The sequence below is a fragment of the Chaetomium fimeti genome, assembly GCF_033439085.1.
Source record: "Chaetomium fimeti strain CBS 168.71 chromosome Unknown B0H64scaffold_7, whole genome shotgun sequence".
Lineage (NCBI taxonomy): Eukaryota > Fungi > Ascomycota > Sordariomycetes > Sordariales > Chaetomiaceae > Chaetomium > Chaetomium fimeti.
Genome location: NW_026944335.1, coordinates 1,382,370 through 1,403,572, shown reverse-complemented (window position 1 = coordinate 1,403,572; position 21,203 = coordinate 1,382,370). Strand labels below are relative to the sequence as shown.

The following is a 21,203-nucleotide window of genomic DNA, read 5'->3' as shown; positions in this document are numbered from 1 at the left end:
ACGGCATACAAGCAAAAATAGATACATGATTGTAACGCAACCCGTTGCGTCGGATCAGAGCCCCAAGAGTTGAGGGTTCAATTGACAATCCTGCCACGATGAACGGAGCTCCGATCAAAGTCGCGAAAGGCGGGATGGGCGCGGCACTGCATTCACACTGACATGGCCCCCAAAATAGCGAGACAATTTTCGAGTCTGCGCGGTATAACCGTGAGAGCAGGTTCGTTTTCTAGAAAAAAAGCATCATAAAATGCAAAAAGTTTATTTACCGTGCGCTACCCGCCACTAGACAACGGGATATCAACCCTCCTGCCCCCGCCCTTAACACTGGCTACCGCCGTTTGGTAGTACTCAAACACACCAACAACAGCATCAACCCTGTCATCAAACTCTCTGCTTTCCCACGTATCCTATGCAGCGAACAGCTGGCTACCTACCTAGCTAGCTGCCGCAACGGCCCAAAAAGATGCTACTTTCCTCACTCCCTCCCTTATATCACACCCCACCTCCGCCCACTTTATCATCCCTATCTCCCAGATACGTAATACTTGACACACCTTTCCAAACATCGACACACCTCATCTCATTCCGTCCCTCCCTTGAACCAAACATACACCCACCCCTCGTCACCCACACCAACTCACACGCACACCAATACCTAACCCCAGTAAACTCAGTAAGCCGCAGTCCGATAATACCCCTCCGCCGCCGGCGCCGACGGCGCCGTAGCGCCCTCATCCCCAGCCGGTCCCGGCCCCGGCCCCGGAGCAGACGACGCTACCGGCGGCACATAAGCCTTGTACTGCGGCTGCTGCGGCGGCGGCGGACCGCCGACTGCCGGAGCACCACCACCACCACCACCGCCGGCGCCACTAGGGCCTGGCGGCCCGCCCGTCACCCTGCTGGGCAGCGACTGGCGCGCATCGTATGCCGGCCCGGTAGGGTGCAGCGGGGGCGGGGACATGGCCGGCGGCACCGAGGGGGGCGCGTGGGCGCCGTCGACCGTTGCGGCGTCGTAGCTTCCGCCCGGTGCTGCTCCGTAGGGAGTCTGTTGGGGTGGGTGAGGGTGGTAGGTGGAGTATTGCTGGCCGTAAGACGGTTGTCTGAGTTCTGGACTCGGGGCCGACGGGGCCGAGGGGGCTGGAACGGATGGCGGAGGGATGGAGGGTGCGGCGGGAAGGCTGGAATTCGATGCCGCGGCGGCGGTGTAGGGATCTTCGTCTGGGGTGACGTACGCGGAAGACGGGTAGGGCCCAGCGGGGTTTGCGTTTTGAGGTGCGATGGGGGAGTCGTAGACCGAGGTGGAGAGTTCCTGCGGGCCGCTGCCGTAGGTGCTCTGAGGACGCGCGGATGCTTGGGGGACTTGGTAGGGAGTGTATTGATTTGCCGGCGGCGGTGATGCGGACGTCTGCAGTGGCGCAGGTTGCTTGCCGCCGGACGGGACCCGTTGTTCCGATGGGCGTTGGGCGTACTGCGGCTGCTGAGGCTGCTGAGGCTGCTGCTGCGGCGTCGGCGGGGGTATTTGGGTCTGCTGGGACGGAACCTCGGCACCTGCTACGTAGAACGGAGCAGGAGTGGCTCCGGGGCCAGGCCGCTGGAAGTTATTAGGTGGAGGGGAAGATGGAGGGTATTGGGATGGTTCTATCGATATATACATCAGCTATGCTCGGGTTTCTCTCTAATTTCCTAGCTCGACCGAAGGCGTACCTTGAGCAGGCGCCGGTGTGTAGAACCGTTGCGGCTCTTGCTGCGCAGGGGGTGCGTTATAACCTTGTCCGTGGGGCGGGTAGCCCTGGGGAATCGGTGGGCGCATGGCATATTGGTGGTAGGTAGGCCCTGGAGGGTGCGACATAGATGACTCGAGCAGAGCCTCGTAATCTCTCCTGGCCTTGATGAACTTCTCATTGAGCTGAGTGAAATCGTCTGGATAATGTCAGCACTGTGCCCGAGTAGTGGATGCTCCAACGGGCGCAATCACCTTTCTTTTGAGAGTACTTCTCGATCAATTTGATGAGCTTTGGGCGAATCGCCAACGTCTGATGGTAAAGCTTCTATTTGCGGGTTAGCGCCTGAAATATTGTGAGATGCGAGACATGAGGAATAGGCGTACCGAGATCTCCTCATTGTCTTCCTCTTTCGGGCCGGTGTTGCTGGCACTCAGCAGGGTCAACAACTTTTCGACGTTCTTGATCTCGGCAAAGACCTCGGCCTCCATCTGGGCCTCACGTTGAAGCTCGTCAGGCGTAGGGTCCGTCAGCTTCTCAACATAGTTGAGCGGGAAGATGCCCGTCTTCCCCTTGAGCGAACCCCGCCACCAATCCTTGTAGACGCTCTCGAGCACGGCGATGACGTCGCCCTTCTTGAACTCCAGTTCGCCCGGTTCCGACGGAGCAAAGTCATAGAGAGCCCTGACGCGGGACACGGTTGCGGCTGTGGTGCCGGACGGCATGGGCTGGATAGGTGCGGCGGGCTGTTGTTGAGTTGCAGGTCCCGCAGTTGTTGACCCCGCCGCCCCCGATGGCCCCGCTGCTGCTGCTGCTTGGGCGGGCTTCTTCTTTCGCTCCTCCTCCTGCAGACTCAGCTTGAGCGCAATCTGGAGCTCATCCTCTTCCTTTTGACGATCCTGGTCGGTGAGGCTGTTCTTTTGCGGCGCGCTCGGCGGCTGGAGCGTCGGGTTGCTCTGCTTGAGGCGGTAGAAGGCGTCGTACATGATCCCGAGGTCCGGGTCTGACTTGAACATATCTGACCAGTCCTTCATGCGCTCGAGAATTTTCGCTTTGACCTGAGTGTGTGTGTTACGGTCGTTGGCAAGTTTGAGCATGGCGTCGGTAAAGGCGCGGCTCGACAGCTCGCGGTGCATGTTCTTGCCGCAGTTTTGCGACAAGGCATTGGCGACCTGGTAAGCATGTTAGTTTGTGACAGCGATGGCTGGAAGTTGATGCGCTCACCTCGAGCGTGTACAGCTGGACATTGGCGTTGCGATGCGCTAAGCGTTTGATGAGGCTGGCTACCGACTCCTTTGGCCCGTTCTGGTCGCCGGCGACTCGATCGCATATCTCCATAATGGCACCCCAGTCTTCGGACGTCTGGTTCTCATCGGTGGCCTTGTCTATGGAAGGGGAATTTGACGTCAGCTGGGCGCCCCAACATGCACGGCATCTCTTTCCGGAAACATACTGATGGCCTCATCATATGGCCCGGCCGCAGCCGCTCGGAACATGGTGACGGCTGGCTAATAGGTCTCGAACGATGGTGGTAGGAAGAGGGCGAGCTCGAAGTCTCGGAAACGTTGGATTGTATGTTTGTTTAGTGGTTCGGCGTCCAACAACTCTGGCGTTGGAGTGTTGATGATTTGCTTGCCCCGCTCGGTATTTACACGCAAGGCTCTCGGAGTCGGGAAGTTGGGTTTCTAAAAAGTCTGCGATTGTGTTGGGCGAGCAAAAACCCGAGTCTTGAAGTTTTTGATACCGCAAGTCCAAGGTTGCGTCAGCGCAAGCAAAGTATCGGGGTCGAAATATTACGAAGTATGCGGAGCAACCTATGTTGACCTGGAAGGAAGATGGATGATGGAACATTGGTGGGCAGTGCCGCGTGGTTGGTGGCTTGCTCGCTATGACGGATCCCCAGGCGGGCAGGCAGCTTCCATGCCGATTCGCCCCGCACCTTTCCAAGCTCAGTGCCCCCTGTCAGCTGCCCTGCGCATCATCCCTGCTTGGCGCCGCAGCGTCGCTGAACTTATTGCTTGGCAGATCAAACGCCTCGCGGCTTTCGCCTTCCATTGCGTAGGTGCTTGCGCAGCCACAATAGGCGCGCATATGGCAGCGGACAACATCAGCCATGAAGGAGCGGCGAGGAGACGAGCGTTCACAATTAAATTTCTGACGATCGACGTGATACAAAGAGCTAAGCATCAGTTGGAGGGAATTTTACTCCTAACCTCCTACCATACGACATAGTGGGAGTATACCCATCCGATGAATGATGAACCACATAGGGGTCATGACGGTTCAGCAGATTTGTAGAAAGATGCCACTTGCATAGCTCCGTACATACCAAATCGGGTTCACCTGTTTTTCCAACTCAAACCCCCTATACAAAAAGAACTGCTCTAGAGAGTCTAGTCTATCAAAGCTAGCCAAAGAGAGCGACCTCCATCACGCCCTGAGCGCCCCTCCTTGACTGTACGTACCCGTTCCAGCCTCTCACTGCTCAAACGCTCCCTCGATTTTAAACTTCTAGATGACCTCGTCTTAGGCCTGCGCATCCCTCATATTGCGGAAGAAGTCCATCACGCCGGTGTAAACAACAAGTAGGATACCGCCGCCGGGGCCCAGTCGGAGGACCTTGGGAACGAAACCCTTGTAGAGAGCTGCGAACCCTTCCTCCTTGGCCACCGTCGCCAAGGAAGGCCAGGCCCAGTTGTACTTGAGTGTTTGGCCGGGGACCCTGACGCTATTTTGGATACGACTCTTCACGACGTCCATGGCTAGGAGGGTGTCAGCTAGATATATTTTGTTTCATGAGGTGCCTCGGGACGGGCCGAGGAGAACCCATGACAGCTGGAAAGTGGTAGATATTTGGATCCGACGTACGAGTATTGAGAATGGTGCCGACGGTGCCACCGACGGAACCGGCAATGATATCGTTAAATGTTTGACCCCCTTTCGTCTCGGCCTTGGGGAGCAATTGTCGGACCTGGAAGATGCAGCCGAAGTAGCCGGCGTTCCAGAGGATATGGCGCCATAGAGTGGACTCGAGGCCGTTGTACATGGCCAGGATGCCCTCGTTGCGCACCGTCTTCAGAACGACGTCCACCATGCCGTTGTACTTGCCGGCCGAGGCCTTGTCCTGGAGGCGGATCTTGACAAGCTCGAAGGGGACCACGACGAAAGATTCAGTGGCACCGGCCGAAGCACCAGTCAGAACCGAGAGGGATTGTGTCATGGTCTGCTGGCCGAACATGTCCCTGTAGAACTTGCCCCACTTGTCGTTGGCGGCGAACTTGGTGGCGCGCTTAGGCGCTTCCATAAGGATGGGAGCGGTAATGCCGCGGTAGAGTCTCGAGAAGCTGCCAGGATGTCAACAACAGTGCCCTATGCATCCAAACTTTTCCCAGGCAACGCATACCCCTCATTGCGGATGATCTTCCGGAAGCAGTCGAGCATGCCATTGTACGAATCGGCGCCGCCGCCCGTGCCGGTCTGCAGTTGTCTAATAGGTTGTCAGTCGAAGCGTATCGGCACGGGCCGTAGGCGGCTGCTCACACTCTTGTCTTGACGACATCTAGCGGGTACCTGGTGCGCGACGAGGTTAGCAACTTTGAGGCACGCGACCACGAACAGGGATGGCTTACATGACCAGGATCTATGTGCGCCCGGGCTGTTAGCATGTCAGTTAACTAGTATTGGGGCCATTGGTCAACGTGCTTCAGATACACCAGCAATGGCGCCTATTCCATGGTCATGGTTAGCTATCCGAGACTCCGCGGTCCGTGTCGGAAATCTCTCGGAAAGCGCTCACCAGCCATGAAAGTGTAGCGGAAAGGCAGCGGGGCCTTCTCCTTTTCTGGCGCCATCTTGTCTTGTTTTGGGGCGAGTTTACTGCGAAAAAAATATGGGACAAATGAATAAACAAAAAGAAGTTGGTCGAAAAAAATAGGGTATCAATAAAACTGCGGAAGGCGAGTGTGTCGTCGCTTGAATTAGCACGCCGAGAGCGGGACGGGAGTTTTGGTACCTAAGGTAACCGGGATGCAAGCCGCCCACCCCACATTGCGCGCAGATTTCCGTGGGGAACGACATCGGAGGGGTCCAAAACTAACCCTGGCTCTGATCCGCCGTTCCGGGAACCGGCTAAAATGCAGAACTCTCTAACTAACCCTAACCCGCATCATTGAAACGAATCCCCCCAGACGCCCAGACACCGCGGGCTGGACGCCACATTTGTAAATCGAGTGACATGGAAACAGAATAACCCAAGATAGTAAAGAATTCAATCGCGGGGGAAATCGAACGGCTAAGATAAACAAACAATGAAGTCTCGGACGAACAATGGCCGTTCCACCTAATCCTGTGGTACGGAGGTTGGTTAACTCGGGAGGTGGGCAAATGTTTCCCCTCGAGTGTTTCCTCAACAATCCCACATGCACGTTTCATCGTCACCAGGCCCGCCCCGAAGCATCTGCACGTCTTCCATCCCATGCAGGCGGCGGCATTCTTTGGTCCGGGTGTCCGGGTTTGCAGTTCGATAGTTCAGAGACAGGGCTGAGCTGTTGTCTCCAAGCGTTTGGGGCATGAGCATGCAACTTGGAATCCGATTGGTCGTTAGGAAGATGCCCAGACCAGGGCAGTGTGGGTGCGGAACTCGAGGGAACGCGGGGCTATCGCGACGGTTGCGCACATGTTCTCGGAGATATGACCAAGTCACTCCCCAACGACGCCGATTACATTCCCGCTTCCTTTCCAGAAAGAGAACACTCCGACAACAGTGCTCAGGGTTTACATTCCAAACACGACAGCAAAACGCGAAAGCGAAGCAAACGGAAACGGATATCGAGACTTATCGAGAACAATCACGCCGTTAAGCTACTTCCGAGGAACCCGTGTTCTGATCGAAATCGCCACGCACACAAGAATTGCACCCATTGGTCTCTGGCCGAGCGCACAAACCTCGGGGGTCCAACCCGTCCTCGACGTGGGAAATCTTTTCACGAGCTTCCTATCGCACCTTTAAATAGGCCGTGATCCAACGAGACCACAGCGAGGTGCATGCGAAGCTTGAAACAAGAGACAACCCACGATTAACACCCGGCACATGACGCATCTGCTTTGGAAACACTATTGGGAAGACGATGTCGACCGATTTCGACGCCTTCTCGCCCCCGCCGGCCCCGGGACCCAGAGCGGCCCCCGGAGCTCTGGATTGACTCCGGGAATAACGGGAAGTCCAGGTTACGGCACTTCGCCGCGCTCTGCCACCAAGTCGCGCAAGCTTCCGGGCTTTGGAACAGGCTCCGGAAGCACGCGCCACGGCTACGGTGGCCTCGGGCGGAACGAAGTGAACAGCCGTGACCAGGCCGGGCTCACCGTTTTGCTACGCGCAGCATCTTCGACCGCCAACAATGCCATCTCCTTCGTGGAGGCACTGCTCGAACACCCCGCCATCGACATATACGTTCAGGATACCGAGAATGGCTGGAATGCGCTACATCGGGCACTATATGCAGGGAACATATCCATCGCGAGACTCCTGTTGGAGAAGGAGTCCAAGGACCTGACAGGGCATACGTCTTCACTGCATCGGGTGGGGCAGCTCATTAAGACGAAGGATCACGAGGGCTACAGTCCGTTTGACTTGTATAACTCGACCATCGGCGAGCGCAACCTCAACGAGCTAGTCAAGCAGCAAAAGCTTGGTGAAGAATCCGACAGCGATGAGGCTGAGGCTTATTTGGACCAGACGCTGTGAGCTTCTCTTGTCTTTCGTCTCCGTTTTGGGGCGTGCTTCTGCGGTTCCAATTCTGACCCTAAACAGAGGCACGAAAAATGTAAAGGCTTCCGGCGAGGAGCTATATGCGTTCGGGAGCAATAAGAATCTTTCTTTAGGTTTCGGTGACGAGGACGATCGCCAATTCCCAGAGCGCGTGTACCTCAAGCGTCCGGATGACTTGCTGCGGAGGTTTCACAGGGAGTACCTTCAAGCCACTGGCGAAGGGCGTCCAGCATCTCAGGATTTGACCAAGATCCCTGCCCTCGTTCTGAACCGACCGTTGATGATACAAGACGTGGTTCTTTCCAAGCTACACAGTGCGGTCCTAACAGCGGACCCGGTATCGAACCTTTATGTCTGCGGTGTTGGTCGTGGAGGGAGGCTCGGTCTTGGGGATGAGAATACGCGGTTCACATACACGCCCATACAGGGACCGTTTGTTGACAAAAAGGTCGTCCAAGTTGCCCTCGGCCAAAACCACTCGATGGCTGTCGATGACACCGGCGCGTTATGGACGTGGGGCAACAACGCCCAGTACCAGCTGGGATACACGCTCCCCGAGCCGGCCAAGAAAGACGAGGATCCTCTCAGCACCGTTCCACGCCAGGTTTTTGGCCCTCTGAAGAAAGAGGTCATCGTTGGGATCGCGGCCTCCTCAATACACTCGGTCGCGCATACCGGCACATCGCTGTATTGCTGGGGTAAGAATCTCGGCCAGCTGGCGTTGATGGACGCCGATTCCAGGTCACTCGAATATCAGCAAACGCCCAGGAAAGTTGCAGCCTCCTTATTCCAATCGCCAATCGTTATGGTGACTGCAATCGACAAAGCTACGACGATATTGCTCCAGAATCACACCGTCTGCATCTTCACGGCATACGGTTATCACATCGTCAAGTTCCCGTTTGCGACCCTCGACCTCGTCGGCAACATTCAGCTATCCACTCGCCAGAACCCGGCTTGGAACCAAATCAGCTCCATCACGTCAGGAGGAGAAACAATTGCCGCCGTCACGAGGGGTGGTAACCTATTTACAATGAACCTCGACCACAAGATCGAAACGAATCCTTCAACCACGTCTACCACAAACCCTTCCAAGATCAAGGGTGCGGTCACGCCGGCGCAGTGCATTTGGTCTGCCAGGCGGGATGGGGTTCGCTCTGTTGGCGTGGGTGAGCATGGCTCCGTCATCATCAGCACACAGTCTGGCGCTGTGTGGCGAAGGGTAAAACGAACCAAAGCAAAGGATGCGTCGCATTGGTTGTCAGAGTCCAAGCGGAAGGACTACAAGTTCCAGCGCGTGCCCTGCATCACCAAGGTTGCCACCGTCCGGGCTTCAGCGTTCGGTGCGTTTGCCGCTATCCGAAAGGACTCGGAGGTGATGAGGGAACAACTGGCCATTAACGACCAATCCATCTGGCAAGACGTGGCGCCATTAAACTGTCTCGGCGGTTTCCTGGCGTCGGAGCCGACGGACAAGAAGGATGAGGTCTGGACATTTTGGAACAAGAATGAGCTGGGGAAACTTTTTGGTCCAGTGGCCTACGAAGTGCTAAAGTCTTCCGACATCGACCATGACTTGTCACAGCACCTTACATCGTTGTCATACCAGAACGACTGGTTGGACACAGCTGTCTGCACGTCCTCTTCACTTGATACCAAGATACCAGTTCATGGTTGGCTGCTTGCGGCTCGCAGCCCCGTTCTTCGAAGTGCACTGGCACAGTTCCGCAAGGCGGGGTTTTTCGCCCACGAGATGTTCAGCATCAGCGATGACGACGGCAGGGCGGTAGTTCTCTTCCAGGGCCTGGACCTAGTTTCGCTGCTCAACCTCGTCCTATTCGCGTACGAGGATAAGGTGATTCCTGTGTGGAACTTCACCGGCCACGTCCGGCCGCTGGCACATCGTTATCGTCAGATCCGCCAGGAAGTAATGAAGCTCGCCACCCGCCTCAGCATGAACAGTCTCGAGGCGGCAGCGAGGCTGCAGGTGGAACCCAAGAAATGCATGGACCAGGATTTCCGGCTTGCCATCAAGGACCCGCGTTTCTTCACGGATGGCGATGCCTTGCTAGAGCTTGAAGGAGCCGATGTCCCGGTCCACAGCGCCTTCATTTGTCAGAGATGTCCTTGGTTTCAGGTACTCTTCTTTGGGCGCTCCCAAGGCACGTGGCTGGAGGGCCGCCGAGCGATCTCGGGTGGTCGGATCAAGATCGATTTGACCCATGCTTCCGCCAAAGCGTTCAAGTATGTTCTGCAGTATCTCTATGGAGACTGCGGAGCTGAGCTATTTGACCCCGTTGTGTGCGACACTTTTGAAGACTTCCTAGACCTCGTTATGGAAGTCATGTCGATTGCCGACTATCTGATGCTGGACCGGCTGTCGCAGATATGCCAGCAGATCATAGGTCGGTTTGCGAACGTTCGCAACATTGCTGACCTCCTGAACGCCATCAGTCCCTTCTCAATCACGGAATTCAAGGATGGGGGGTTAGAGTACATCTGTCTGCAGCTAGAGACGATGCTCGAGAACCATCTCCTAGACGAATTGGATCGGGATTTGCTTCTCGAGCTGGACGAGGTGGTCCGAGACAACCAGGCCGCCCAGTCATCGTTCGTACGCAGTTGCCGCGCCGAGCTACTGCTTCATGAACGCAATCATTGGCTGGCCGAGGAGATCGACCAGGAGCGCCAGCGCCGGGTCAAGGAGCTCGGATACAAAGCGCAGAGGGAGGAAGAGAAGAGGCTTCTGTCCGCGGTCAAGACCCGATATGGCAGTTTGGATGACATTAGTCCTCTCACGCCCACCCCTGACAGGATGAGAAACGTGTCGAGGGCGGAGCGCAGCGAGGCTCCCAGTCCTAGCCTTCGGCCAAAGGCGTCGCACGGAGATATGATCTTTGATATGGATGATGAGTTTTCGCCAGTCACTAGTCCTTCGACGAGGCCTCGGAAAACAGACGAGGGGACGCCGGATTTGGACCAGATCCCGCCACTGGGTAGCTCCTGGAAAGGTAAAGGCAAGAAGGTACGGCTCGATCTCGGATCGGCATCACCAGTCAGCCCTTTTGGGATGCTACGCACGCCAGTCAAGCCGGCGAATGGGGTTAGTCCGGATATGGTCGCTGCAACGCCCCTACAAGCAGGGCAACCCTGGGGATCTGGGACAACGCCAACTTCGAAGCTAGATCTGCGTGACATCATTCAGTCAGAGACAGCAACCCAGTCCATCCTCTCGGAGGGTCTGGCAGCGCAGAGGGCTAAAGAGTCAACACCAAAGTCAGCGCAGCAGAAGATATCGCAAAAGGAAAAGAAGCGGCAACAACAGGCCGCACAGGCCGCCCAAGCAGCACTGCTCGCGGCCAAGGCGGACGGGGCCAAGAACGCGTGGGAGCGGTCCCCCGATGAACCCCAGGCCTCGCCTTGGAAAACGGTCAGCAAGGACAAGACAGCATCCAAGGGGCTGCTCTCCCCGGACGCGCCGACCGCCATCCCAATCCACCGCCGTACAGCCTCCCCCGACACGCGCTTCTCGGGCCAACGCACCCCGAGCTCAACCACCACCACAACAGCAACAACAACCCCCAAACCCAACCCCCTTCCCGCCACCCCCATCCCAACAACAGCAACAACAACACCAACCCCAACAATAACAACAACAACAACAACAACAACAACAACCCAACCCGACCCCGTAGTAACCCCGCACTCCAAAGTCTACCTCCCCCCGCCCCCCAAACCGGACTACCTCGCCGGCCTGGGCCTGCGCGACATCATGGGCCAGCAGCGGCGCGACAAGGAACAGGTGCGGGAGGCGGCGGCCAAGCGGTCGCTGCAGGAGATCCAGCAGGAGCAGGCGTTCCAGGAGTGGTGGGACGCCGAGAGCCGGCGGATGCAGGAGGAGGAGCGGAGGCGGGCGGAGAGGGTTGAGGGGTTTGGTGGTGGTGGTGGGGGTGGGGGAGGGGGAGGGAGTGGGGAGGGAAGAGTGGGGGTGGGAGTGGGAGTGGGAGTGGTGGGGGGAAGAGTGGGGGTGGGAGTGGGAGTGGGAGTGGTGGTGGGGGGAAGAAGGGGAGGAAGGGGAGGGGTGGGAGTGGGAGTGGGAATGGGAGAGGTGGACGGGAGGGTGGTGGTGGTGGTGGTGGTGGGAGGGGGAATGGGGTTGATGGTGGGAATGGGAATGGGAATGGTGGCGGGAGTGGGAGTGGTGGGACAGTCAGCTCGAGAGGTGGCGGTAAGACCAGAGGGAATGGCGGCAAGGGCCGAGGTGGTGGTGAGAGAGGAGGCAGGGGTGGAGCTGGCGGGAGGAAAGAGACTGTTTCAGCAGGCGGGAAGTAATCACAGAGTGGATGGATGAGATGGACATGTGTTGTTGTGTATAATGGAAGGTAACCATGGCGATAGACAAGGGCAGGCAGGACATGGCAGTCTGGCACCCGCTAGGGATTGGAGTTGGAGGATCGTCTGCTTTTGTCTGTATATCTCAGCAAACTCCCTGCATAGCATTACGGCTATCCGTACATCGCCACTGATGATGGCCATGGAAGCACCGGCGTTGCATTTTTAGAACCATGAATGCCTCCCAGGTCGTTTTGATGTGGCCGCCTGAGAGACGGCCACATGGTGGCTCTGTGTGAACATCTGCCGGTATGCCACGACTCGGCCGTGTAACTCGATCTCGTAGCTACTGTGATGTGTGGAGAGGGAATCTGTAATCTGTAGACTGCACGAGTCCACGTGTTGTTGGATTGAGTGGAGGAACAAATGCAGATATGTGATGCAGACAGCCTCATATATCGGACTCGGACGGCTACCTGCAGCCGATCAGGCGGACTCTCTCCCCTTGTTCTGTTCTTTGTTCCACAAGTGCAGTTCCTCTCTTTTCGGTCAGTTAACTCTCAATTTTCTCCGCGGTTTTCTGATTTGGTCCGACTCCTTACTCGAGCCAGGGTAGGCACCCATTACAAACAAGTACGGGTCGGGACTGGATTACCTGCGGGTTGCCCTGTTTGTCAATGGGCCGATCGTCCTGACCAACCACATACCGTGGATGCCTTGCGTGGTCCTGGTGGTGGCCAGTGGTGGTTATCAGATCCGAGAGGACAAACGAGGATACCTCACGCATCCCCTCGTGAGTCGCCTTCTGCAGTCATCCGTGACTTGCATCCGAAGGACGGAACAACGACCCAAGGGTAACTTGTCATACAATATTTCCTGCCATCGCCACGATTTCTTTTTTCTTTTCCTTTTTTTCTTCGTTTTTTCCTTCTTCTTCTTCCTGCATCTTCTTCTTGCAGGCCCATTGATTGGGTGTAATGAACAAGCCGCAAGTCCAAATGGACAAAGTGTGTGGTCGGCTGCCTTGTACCAGCCATTCCATATAACTGCCAGGCTGCATCGCGTTGCATTGCTGCATTAAGTTGTCGCATTGCGGCTTTCTGCACATCCTGCATCCAGGCTCCCGGACAGTGTTTTCCCACGGAAGCGACACATTGGCCTTGTTCGCTTTCAGGATAGCAGCGGATCTGCGCTGCACATGAGTTGCAAACTTGAAGGTGCCAGGCGGACCTCAAGGTACTTGGTATGTACGAAGTACATGGTGTCGATTCCTGTGACGACAGGTTCCACAGACCAGGCCACACAAACCAAGCCAGCCTGCGCCCTCCATCAAGAAAATGAGAAATCCGCCTGTCTGCGTGTCTGCTCTTGGTTCTTCTGTCTGGTGTCGCTCTGGTGAATCATTGCATCATCCAGCATCCCCTTGGCAACCCCGGCTGTCCGGTTAACACACATACATAACTCAGGTAGCAGTTGATGACGGAAGATGGGCGAAAGAGCACGAGGCGTTTGTCTCAGCGATTGAATCTCCGTTCGGCTTTGGCTGTCACGGCTGGCCGGCACCTGGCTGGCGGTTGATGCCCCAGATTTAGAGGGTGAAAGTGGACACCAGACCAGGGGCAGCGGACCGTTCCACTTTTGGGTCCTTGTCCACGGGGTTCGCTTATGTACAGTCTTGGGGCGTGACTCTTGGGGCACTTGGGGTTCGCGGTCTTGGCCTCCGCTTCTTATCTCTATCACCTTCCCGCATCGCCAGCCAACATCAACGCACTGCCGCAATGCCGCAGTGCCCGTCTTCCGACATCGCTCGCTAGATACCGGGAATCAGCGGTTGATCGTATCATTTGTACCACCTCACCGAATTGTGTCGCCGCATCCTGAGTTTTGCATCACAAACTACCTACCTAGTTAAACTGTTGTTGTATGCAGCATCGAGGTCATCGATGCGTTGCCTGGACCTCGAGGCTCAAGGCATCACTCGACCATTCACAAGCCAGGGAAGAACATCCATCCTCGCACAGAGCATGGACACAAGCCACTGAACCCCTGCACACCCACTGGAGCCCCCCTGAGCCGCCTGTCACCCTAGCATTCCGGCAACGAGCGAGGATCCCCGGGAATCGCTGCGGGTGTGCTGGTTGCTGTCGGCTTGTCTGCCTTCCCGTCGAGCCGTCACCGCCAACCAGCTGTCGGACCTCTTCTCCTTCTATTCTTTTGTACCTATTGTTGATCCGAGGCCTGCATAGAGTCTGCCTTGAGGTGCTGGTCCACGCCCATTCCTTCTCTCCCCCTCATTTTGATACCTTTTTATCGAAACCGCCGCCACTTTGAACCATGGATGCGAAGGTCCGCTTGTCTCGACCGCATCCTCCCGCCTAAGTGACACACACCTACAGCGGTAAACGACATCAGATCCGACGCTGCATCCTGAGTCGACCTACATACCTAACTACTTACCTACGGCCTCCGACTTCCGAGCCTCGAGCCTGCGGGTACCTATACAAACTCCACACACCATCATTTCGAAACGGCAGTTCGGTGACTCGTCGCGCCGCCTTGGTACCGATGTGAAGCCCTACCGAACCGCCCCCATCTTCATCCTTAGCCGTAGAAATGCATCAACAATCCCGCCATCCTCCAAGGGTCTCGTCCCCCGCATCCTCTCCCCAGACAAACCCCACACGAACGAACAACCCGAGGGATCGAGTCCGCGCCGACTCGGACACCACGAGTCCAGATGAGAAGTTGGAGAACAGCGAGAGTTACGGCTCTATGCCGAGCAGGGACTCGATCAAGAAGCTGGACCAGATCATTCAGGTGGGCATAACCCATTCTTAGGGGGACCGGACTATTGGGACGTTGGGCTGACTGTCGCTAGAACTTCTACGCCAAAGCGGCCGTGGTCATTGTACAGTCGCGGATCAACACAACGCCTGCCGGGGGGAGAAGGGCAGCCGAGGCGAAACCGAACCTCTGGGTAAGCGAGAAACCGGGCGAAAGGGTAGCGGAGCAGGGTCTGACAGGATGCCAGTTCTCGCTCGAAACCGATGAGATAGAAGACTTCCGAGACGAACTCCGTGTGTACAAGCAGTCCGGCAGCTTCGAGAACCGCCCTCCACCCATGATCATCGAGACGTACATCGACGCCTCCAGGTTGTCCAGCAACCAGAGCTTGGTTATCCTTGACGCCCATGGCAAGAGATGGGATGTGTTGGAGGCGTTAAACTCGTCGGAAACATCCGACGACAGCCCTAGACAGCGCCATACCCGAAAGCGCAATACCGAGGTGATCCTGGAGCGGTGGAGGCTTGAGCTCAAGTGCCCTTCGAATCTCATGACAGACGAGTTCGGTCCGACTCTGCCGACCGTTTACAAGAGGAGCATCGTCTTTTTCAGGTCGCTATTCATAGTATCGCGCATCATGCCCTGCTGGAAGAATTTCCCCTCGGGATTGACAAAAGGAATCAACCCAGCGCTCGAGGTCAAGTGCAGAGTCCTGAGCGCCGAGACAGAGTATAGCACCTACGACCCCTTGCGACAGCCACTTCACGACGGCGGAGATGCCGTCACAGAATACGTTTTTTCAGACTTGGAGGTACCCGTAGGACGCTTTTACGCCTCTGTGACGTATCGAAACGACTACAACTTCCGGGTCGACGACGCCGAATCGTTGCTCAGCTCGCAGTTTATGGGAGTCGATGAGAACTATTTTCGGCCGTCATTACCGCAAAGACGAGGGCATGGCAGAGCTGATTCGTATGCGGAGCCAGGCTCTTTGCCGCCGCAGCGTCAGGACCGCGGACCACAAGGCCCGCAGCAAACGTACGGCAGTTTGTCAACCTTTCACGGCGCAGGGGCTTTGGGAACAAGCCCGATTACCGCAATAAGGTCCGTCCGCCCTATCGGCTCCGACACTAGCTCTCCCTCTGCCTCAATCTCGGGGAGCGTTGAACAACCAGATCCGCCACATTCGTTGCCCATTCGCGGCACCGCAGCCCGGCCGATGTCGAGAGCCTATGATGGGAGCGGCCGTCGACCGTCAGTGTCCTTCCAGCCGTTCAAAGCCGGCTCGCTGTCTGGGTCCCCGAGAATCGGAGATTTAGAGGCTCCGTCGTCGCCACAGTCGCTCAACCGTCCGGGTATCGCCGGGCCGTCGCGTACCGGAAACCGCTCCTCGCTCACCATGGGGTCGGCGGCTTCATTACGCGGGGCTCCTCCCGCGCCTCAAGACGTGCCCTCAACCTCGGGATCGCCAAGGCCGACTGGCCGCTACAGCAGCAGTTTCACCCATCGCCGGAACAGGCCGTCGTTCGGCGGGCAGAGCAAGGCCGACGATGACCAGGCTAGCAGCGGGAAGCAGAGCCTTTCTTCCTCTGTTCAGCCAGGCTCAGGTCTTCTCACCGAGGCTGGCGCGGTTACCAGCTCGGGGTCCTTCGCCGCCGACGATGATAACATCTCAGACTTCTTAAAAGCCCTCGACAGCCGGAAGACGCTGAAGAGCTTCGAGCCGAACAAGAAGGGCGAGTCCCTCGCCTCCAAGCGCACGGCCGCCCAGCTTTCCAAGTTTCAACAAATGCGCGAGACCAACAACGTCCTCACCGAATCCATGACCTCGTCGATCCATCTCCAACGCTCGTCGAGCTCCTCGAGCCGGCAACTAACCAACGTCCCGAGCATGGTCAACCCCGCATCTATGTCCATCTCATCCTCCCCAGGCAAGCCCCTCTCCCCTCACACCCCACACACGCCGGCCATTCCATCCCGGCTCAGCGAGAACTCGATTATCGATTACCAACCCCAAAATCAACCGCGCCAGGGAAGAAACAACCCGGACACAAACACCCCCAGCGAAGGGGCCGAGCCTGTCGAGGAAGACGACGACGAGACACCCATGGTCACCCAGCAAGACAGCAATAACCGAACGAACCACTCATCAACAACCACCACCACGACCAGCACCGGCACAACAGCAATCGACATCCCCCTTTCCCCGCGCCTCCTCCACCACGGCGGCACCGCCGCCATCCGCCGCCCCAACTCTGTCGCCCACCAGCAACAGCACCAACACCAGCAGCAGCAAGGCCACCGCTCCATCGCCGGCGAAGTCGACGCCTACCAGCGCAGCGCCAGCGTCGAGGGCGTGTCCGCCGACGGCCGCGACGTGCCCACCCTCAGCACCCTGCTCGCCTACCACCACGAGGGCGCCCACATCCCCCGCCCGGACTCCTCCTCCATCCCGCCCCCGTCATCGTCAGCCGACGCCGACGGCGGCGGCGGCGCCCCGCTAACCGCCGGCGAGCGCGGCGGCGGCATCTCCTCCGGCTTGGGCATGGGCCTGGGCCGCGGCCTCGGCCGCCCGGGGTCGCTGGGCAGGGCCGGAAGCGGGGGCGTGGGTGGGATCGGCGCCGGTCCCGGTGGCAGCGGCAGCGGCAGCGGCAGCAGCAGGCCGCGCTACCGCCCCGCGTCGGCGTCGGCCGCGTCGCCGGCGGGGTCGGGGTCGGGGTCTGGGACGGGGACTGGGACTGGAATCAGTACGGGGATGGGGATGGGGATGGGGACGGGGAGGGGTGGCCGCCCGGGGTCGCTGGGCAGGGCCGGAAGCGGGGGCGTGGGTGGGATCGGCGCCGGTCCCGGTGGCAGCGGCAGCGGCAGCGGCAGCAGCAGGCCGCGCTACCGCCCCGCGTCGGCGTCGGCCGCGTCGCCGGCGGGGTCGGGGTCGGGGTCTGGGACGGGGACTGGGACTGGAATCAGTACGGGGATGGGGATGGGGATGGGGACGGGGAGGGGTGGACGGCTGGGGTCGTTCTCGTCGGCGGCGTCGGCTGGTGGTGGTGGTGGTGGTGGTGGCGCCGGGCAGAGGTATGCTGGCAGTGTGGAGGGTGCGGATGAGGAGCCGTTGTTGTTTGCGATGAGTGAGTTGGAGCGGGATTCGAGGAGGAGTTTGGATGAGCAGGGCGGTGGTGCTGGTGGTGGGGGTGGGGGTGGGGGGAAGTATGACCCGCCGAGGGGGATTCAGAAGAAGGGTTGGCGGTCCTGAAGAGAGTGGGGTGGCGAGAGGGGGTGGTGGGAGGTGGTTGATACGCAGAGACGCTGTTGTGGTGTGGTGTGTTGTGTTATGGTGTGTTGTAGCATACGGAGTTTGTTGCTTTGCGTTGTGGCGCGTGGGTTTTGGTTTGGTTTGGTGGCTTCCTCCCCGCTGGATGGACTGGCCGGCCTGGTTAGGGTTGGGCCGATGTCATCTGGAGAGAGAGAGGGGCTTGCCTTTTTTCTTTTCCCTTTCTTTTCCCTTCTCTTCCCGCTTGGCTTTTTGGTAAAAAGCCCAGACAGACTGATTGTTGTTGTTGGGAACGGTGGACTGGGTTGGTTGGGTCATAAAGACGGGTTGGGCTAGTTTACCATATCCTCCCTCCATACATAGTAGAAAGACGCGCGCGATGCATGGGCTTGTGGGGTCGGGTTTGGATGGGCGCTGGCTTGGGGGGGTTTGGGTTTCGGTTGGATCGGTTGGCTGGCTGGATGGCTGGATGGTGCTTTGGGTGGTTGGCTTCTGGCTTTTTACCCTTGGCTTACTTACTGCTACTACTACCTACTACCTACAAGGTGCATAGGCGTCGCTTGGCGGGTTCAGTATAGTAAGCAATATCTGTGATGTATTATTGTATTGTGCTTGTGTGATGGGGGTTGCGTGTGTCGGTGGGTTGATCTCGGTTTTGGTGTCCCTGTCTCTGTCCAGGCATCATATAACATTCCGCGGCCAGCTATGTGCCCTCCTTTTATGGACTTGGCCTGGTCCTCGCCCGTGTTGCCGATGTAGCTCTTTTATATGCTGGCTGTGAAACGGATCCCTAGGTTAGGGCTGCTGTTGTTGGTGGATATGTCACTCTCTGGAATCCTATTACTGTGAAATAATGGCAACATACACCAGCTTGATAGTGCCGCGTTCTCTCTCGACAAGGACGTGGATAGTGAGGTGCCGTTCCTGGGTTTCATGTTTGTCGTTTAGACAATAACTTGCCTTTTTCGTCCCTTCTATTCAGTTGCCACTCACATTCTCTGTTCTGCGGACTCCTGCGGCCCCCGCAATAATTGTTTGAAGAGGCATAGTTTCCTCGCCCATTTCAAAGGTGGCATTCTAGTTCGAACGATTGAGTTGGTCAACTCTGCTTAACTAGATACACAGCGAGGAGGTTCCATCTCAAGTATCGTCTCACTTTCACAAACTCCTCCTTCCATACTGCGTCGTTATTTCAAATCATGGAGGTTTGACGATACTCAGGTTCAGACTCTCTTTTACAACCGCCCTTCCAACCCGATTACTGCTTCCTACGGCTCACATTGGCGCTCTTGCCAATACCTGAGCTCTTAGAACAAGATAAACCAGGGCTCTGCGTTTCTTCGTCCTTCTTTCGTCCCAGGTTGGAAAATTTCGACTCACAAGTTGCAACGCCAACTCAACTACACGCATGCAGTTGCCTCAGGTATCTTCAACTCACTAGACTTTACTTCCACCTTCCAATCCTCTGCTAATGGTGCCAGAGGTTCTCCCAGACCGCGACAACACCGCTTGAGAGGGACTGGGTAACCTCAACGCCCGGTTATTCACCTAGGGTTCCTTTTATTCCATGGGATTGAGGTGACCGGAAGCCTCACTTCTCAACAAAACCTTCCTTTTTCGACCCTTGATCACAAAACGCAGCCAGACCCGGGACTACGTCTAATGGCTTCGTTTTTCTGAACTCGTTGAGAGCACCGTTATCACCCACCCATTCCATTTCTCTTTCTTATTACCTGGCCCTTTCTCTTTTTCACTTTACTTCCTCAAACGTCAAGCACACGGTACTCGAGTCAACCACAACTGTTGCTCCAAACGGTCCAAACGCCCTCGAAGTCACCGGGGTTTACTCTTACCCGGTTCCTTCCCTCAAGTTTCAAGCTATAGCCAGACGCAATGAACGGCAACCATGATGGCCGAGACCAAGGGCCCCTCTCGGGCCCGGTTGATGCTCTCCACTGCGTCAACCCCCAATGCGGGCGGCGCGTAGGGATGCTGAGAGCCGAGATCGACCGGCTCAACGTTGGGATTCAAGCACTGGAAATAGAGAATCAAGCCAAAACAGTCGAGAACCGCCGGGCGGCGGATGAGAACGAGAGGCTCAGAAGAAGATTGGCTCGTATTGGCAAGCACACTGAACGTGTACGTTCGGGTATAGTGTTGAGGCATCTCTCCTAGACAGTGGTTAACATGGGTATTCTTCTAGACTTGGCCGGAAGAGCTCCGGCGATACCTCCGGAACTCTCATCCGAACAAAGTCCAATACGCCAAGATTCATCGGCTGTGCTGCAAAGAAGAGAACATGAGTAGCAGAAAGGAGCTGGTCCACCCGGATCTCAAACTCATGGGGCCCGACTGGAAGGGACATGATGATTCCGACTCTGAGAGCGATGTATCCGATGTGGATAATGGGGAAGCCTCTGAAGTCGCCTCCGAGGTTAACAGTACTCAGACAGTAAGGGGTGAAAAGCCGTTCCCCTTTGAGAAGTTGCCGTGGGAGCTCCAGGCAAGAGTTCTAAAGCTTGATCTCCACAAACCGGGCAAGATCATCCATTGCATCTCAAGGCTCGACCCTTTCGTCCAGCCCGAAGAGTTTCCGAGCGACGAAGACTTGGGCGAGAACAAGAGCGGCTTGATGCACCGCTTCTTTTGGGGCAAGAGGGAGCTCAACTTATCCCGGGACGGGGTAAAGCCCAACGACGTCCTCGGCATCCTCACAGTCAGCAAACGCTTCTATTTCCTCGGCGTCCACATCTTCTACGGGCTCAACACCTTTGCTTTCTCCAGCCTGGGCGAGCTCGGAAGGTTCTGCCAAGGTTCCGGCCTTGCCCGTGTCGCCAGATTCCAACACATCGAGTTCTTTCTGACCGGCAACCAATACCTCACTGCACCCCCGGACACGAGAATGAAGGTGCCCTTCTCGCGCAGGTCCTTTCCCATGTCCTGGCTAGCCGACATGTACCGGCTGAAGACGCTCGTTATTCACGTCAATGAAACGGGCAAAAGTTATATCCGGCGCGGTTACGAGAACCCGCAGATCAAGAAGTTCCTCGCCGCAAAGACAGCCGGACAGCCAAATCAGAGGATGTCCCGTTCCCTGCGGTGCATCCAAGGCCTTGATTACGTTTACCAGCTCCGCGGACTTGAGTGGATTAGACTTTATGATTTCAACAAGGTGCTGCAAGCCGGGCGTAGCGTCCGCAAGTCTGTCCAAGACTGGTCCTTTGTCGAGGACGTGACGAACACGACAACAATGCCCAAGCCCCCTAAGCGAGCGGAGTGTTCGGAACTCAAAAACCTCGAGCCGCTGTTTCGGGGCGAGGGGCAG

The 21,203-nt window shown here is 57.1% G+C and overlaps 6 protein-coding genes across 6 annotated transcripts; 4 read left to right on the top strand and 2 right to left on the bottom strand.

Moving 5' to 3' along the window:
• Nucleotides 1-673: 673 nt before the first annotated feature.
• B0H64DRAFT_377019 (class E vacuolar protein-sorting machinery protein HSE1) lies at nt 674-3,220 on the bottom strand (the record flags this gene model as incomplete). The annotated part of the gene is made up of 6 exons (XM_062802505.1): nt 674-1,641; nt 1,708-1,923; nt 1,979-2,051; nt 2,111-2,896; nt 2,949-3,109; nt 3,178-3,220. The coding sequence occupies 6 exons, from the start codon at nt 3,218-3,220 to the stop codon at nt 674-676; spliced, it is 2,247 nt and encodes a 748-aa protein (XP_062656013.1).
• Nucleotides 3,221-3,797: 577 nt separating this feature from the next.
• Nucleotides 3,798-5,750, bottom strand: B0H64DRAFT_406865 (mitochondrial carrier domain-containing protein). Its single transcript, XM_062804532.1, has 7 exons — nt 5,521-5,750; nt 5,427-5,449; nt 5,354-5,364; nt 5,265-5,294; nt 5,128-5,211; nt 4,593-5,068; nt 3,798-4,486 (listed from the first exon to the last, which is right to left on the bottom strand). The coding sequence occupies exons 1-7, from the start codon at nt 5,573-5,575 to the stop codon at nt 4,251-4,253; spliced, it is 915 nt and encodes a 304-aa protein (XP_062656012.1). The 5' UTR covers nt 5,576-5,750; the 3' UTR covers nt 3,798-4,250.
• A 1,063-nt stretch (nt 5,751-6,813) lies between these two features.
• Nucleotides 6,814-11,919, top strand: B0H64DRAFT_467551 (uncharacterized protein; the record flags this gene model as incomplete). Its single annotated transcript, XM_062807719.1, has 3 exons — nt 6,814-7,463; nt 7,534-11,421; nt 11,598-11,919. The coding sequence occupies 3 exons, from the start codon at nt 6,814-6,816 to the stop codon at nt 11,821-11,823; spliced, it is 4,764 nt and encodes a 1,587-aa protein (XP_062656011.1). The 3' UTR covers nt 11,824-11,919.
• Nucleotides 11,920-14,436: 2,517 nt separating this feature from the next.
• B0H64DRAFT_419743 (autophagy-related protein 13-domain-containing protein) lies at nt 14,437-17,860 on the top strand (the record flags this gene model as incomplete). The annotated part of the gene is made up of 5 exons (XM_062805408.1): nt 14,437-14,640; nt 14,702-14,800; nt 14,855-16,501; nt 16,544-17,212; nt 17,681-17,860. 5 exons carry the CDS (start codon nt 14,437-14,439, stop codon nt 17,858-17,860), a joined length of 2,799 nt encoding a protein of 932 aa, XP_062656010.1.
• Nucleotides 17,861-17,867: 7 nt separating this feature from the next.
• On the top strand, nt 17,868-18,476 carry B0H64DRAFT_406853 (uncharacterized protein). The gene has a single exon (XM_062804531.1). It carries the CDS (start codon nt 17,939-17,941, stop codon nt 18,212-18,214), a length of 276 nt encoding a protein of 91 aa, XP_062656009.1. The 5' UTR covers nt 17,868-17,938; the 3' UTR covers nt 18,215-18,476.
• A 1,295-nt stretch (nt 18,477-19,771) lies between these two features.
• On the top strand, nt 19,772-21,107 carry B0H64DRAFT_302557 (uncharacterized protein; the record flags this gene model as incomplete). Its single annotated transcript, XM_062800110.1, has 3 exons — nt 19,772-20,015; nt 20,134-20,330; nt 20,460-21,107. Coding segments are annotated over 3 exons (1,089 nt in total), but the record flags the coding sequence as incomplete, so codon positions are not given.
• Between the last annotated feature and the right edge of the window lie 96 nt (nt 21,108-21,203).

Bases quoted from the DNA above. Each gene is read 5' to 3' on its own strand.
- B0H64DRAFT_406853 (XM_062804531.1), top strand. From the start codon at position 17,939: ATGGTGTGTTGTAGCATACGGAGTTTGTTGCTTTGCGTTGTGGCGCGT.
- B0H64DRAFT_406865 (XM_062804532.1), bottom strand. From the start codon at position 5,575: ATGGCGCCAGAAAAGGAGAAGGCCCCGCTGCCTTTCCGCTACACTTTC. The intron at 5,212-5,264 runs GTGAGCAGCCGC...ACAACCTATTAG, and splicing joins GATGTCGTCAAGACAAGAGT to ACAACTGCAGACCGGCACGG. The intron at 5,069-5,127 runs GTATGCGTTGCC...ACATCCTGGCAG, and splicing joins AAGATCATCCGCAATGAGGG to CTTCTCGAGACTCTACCGCG.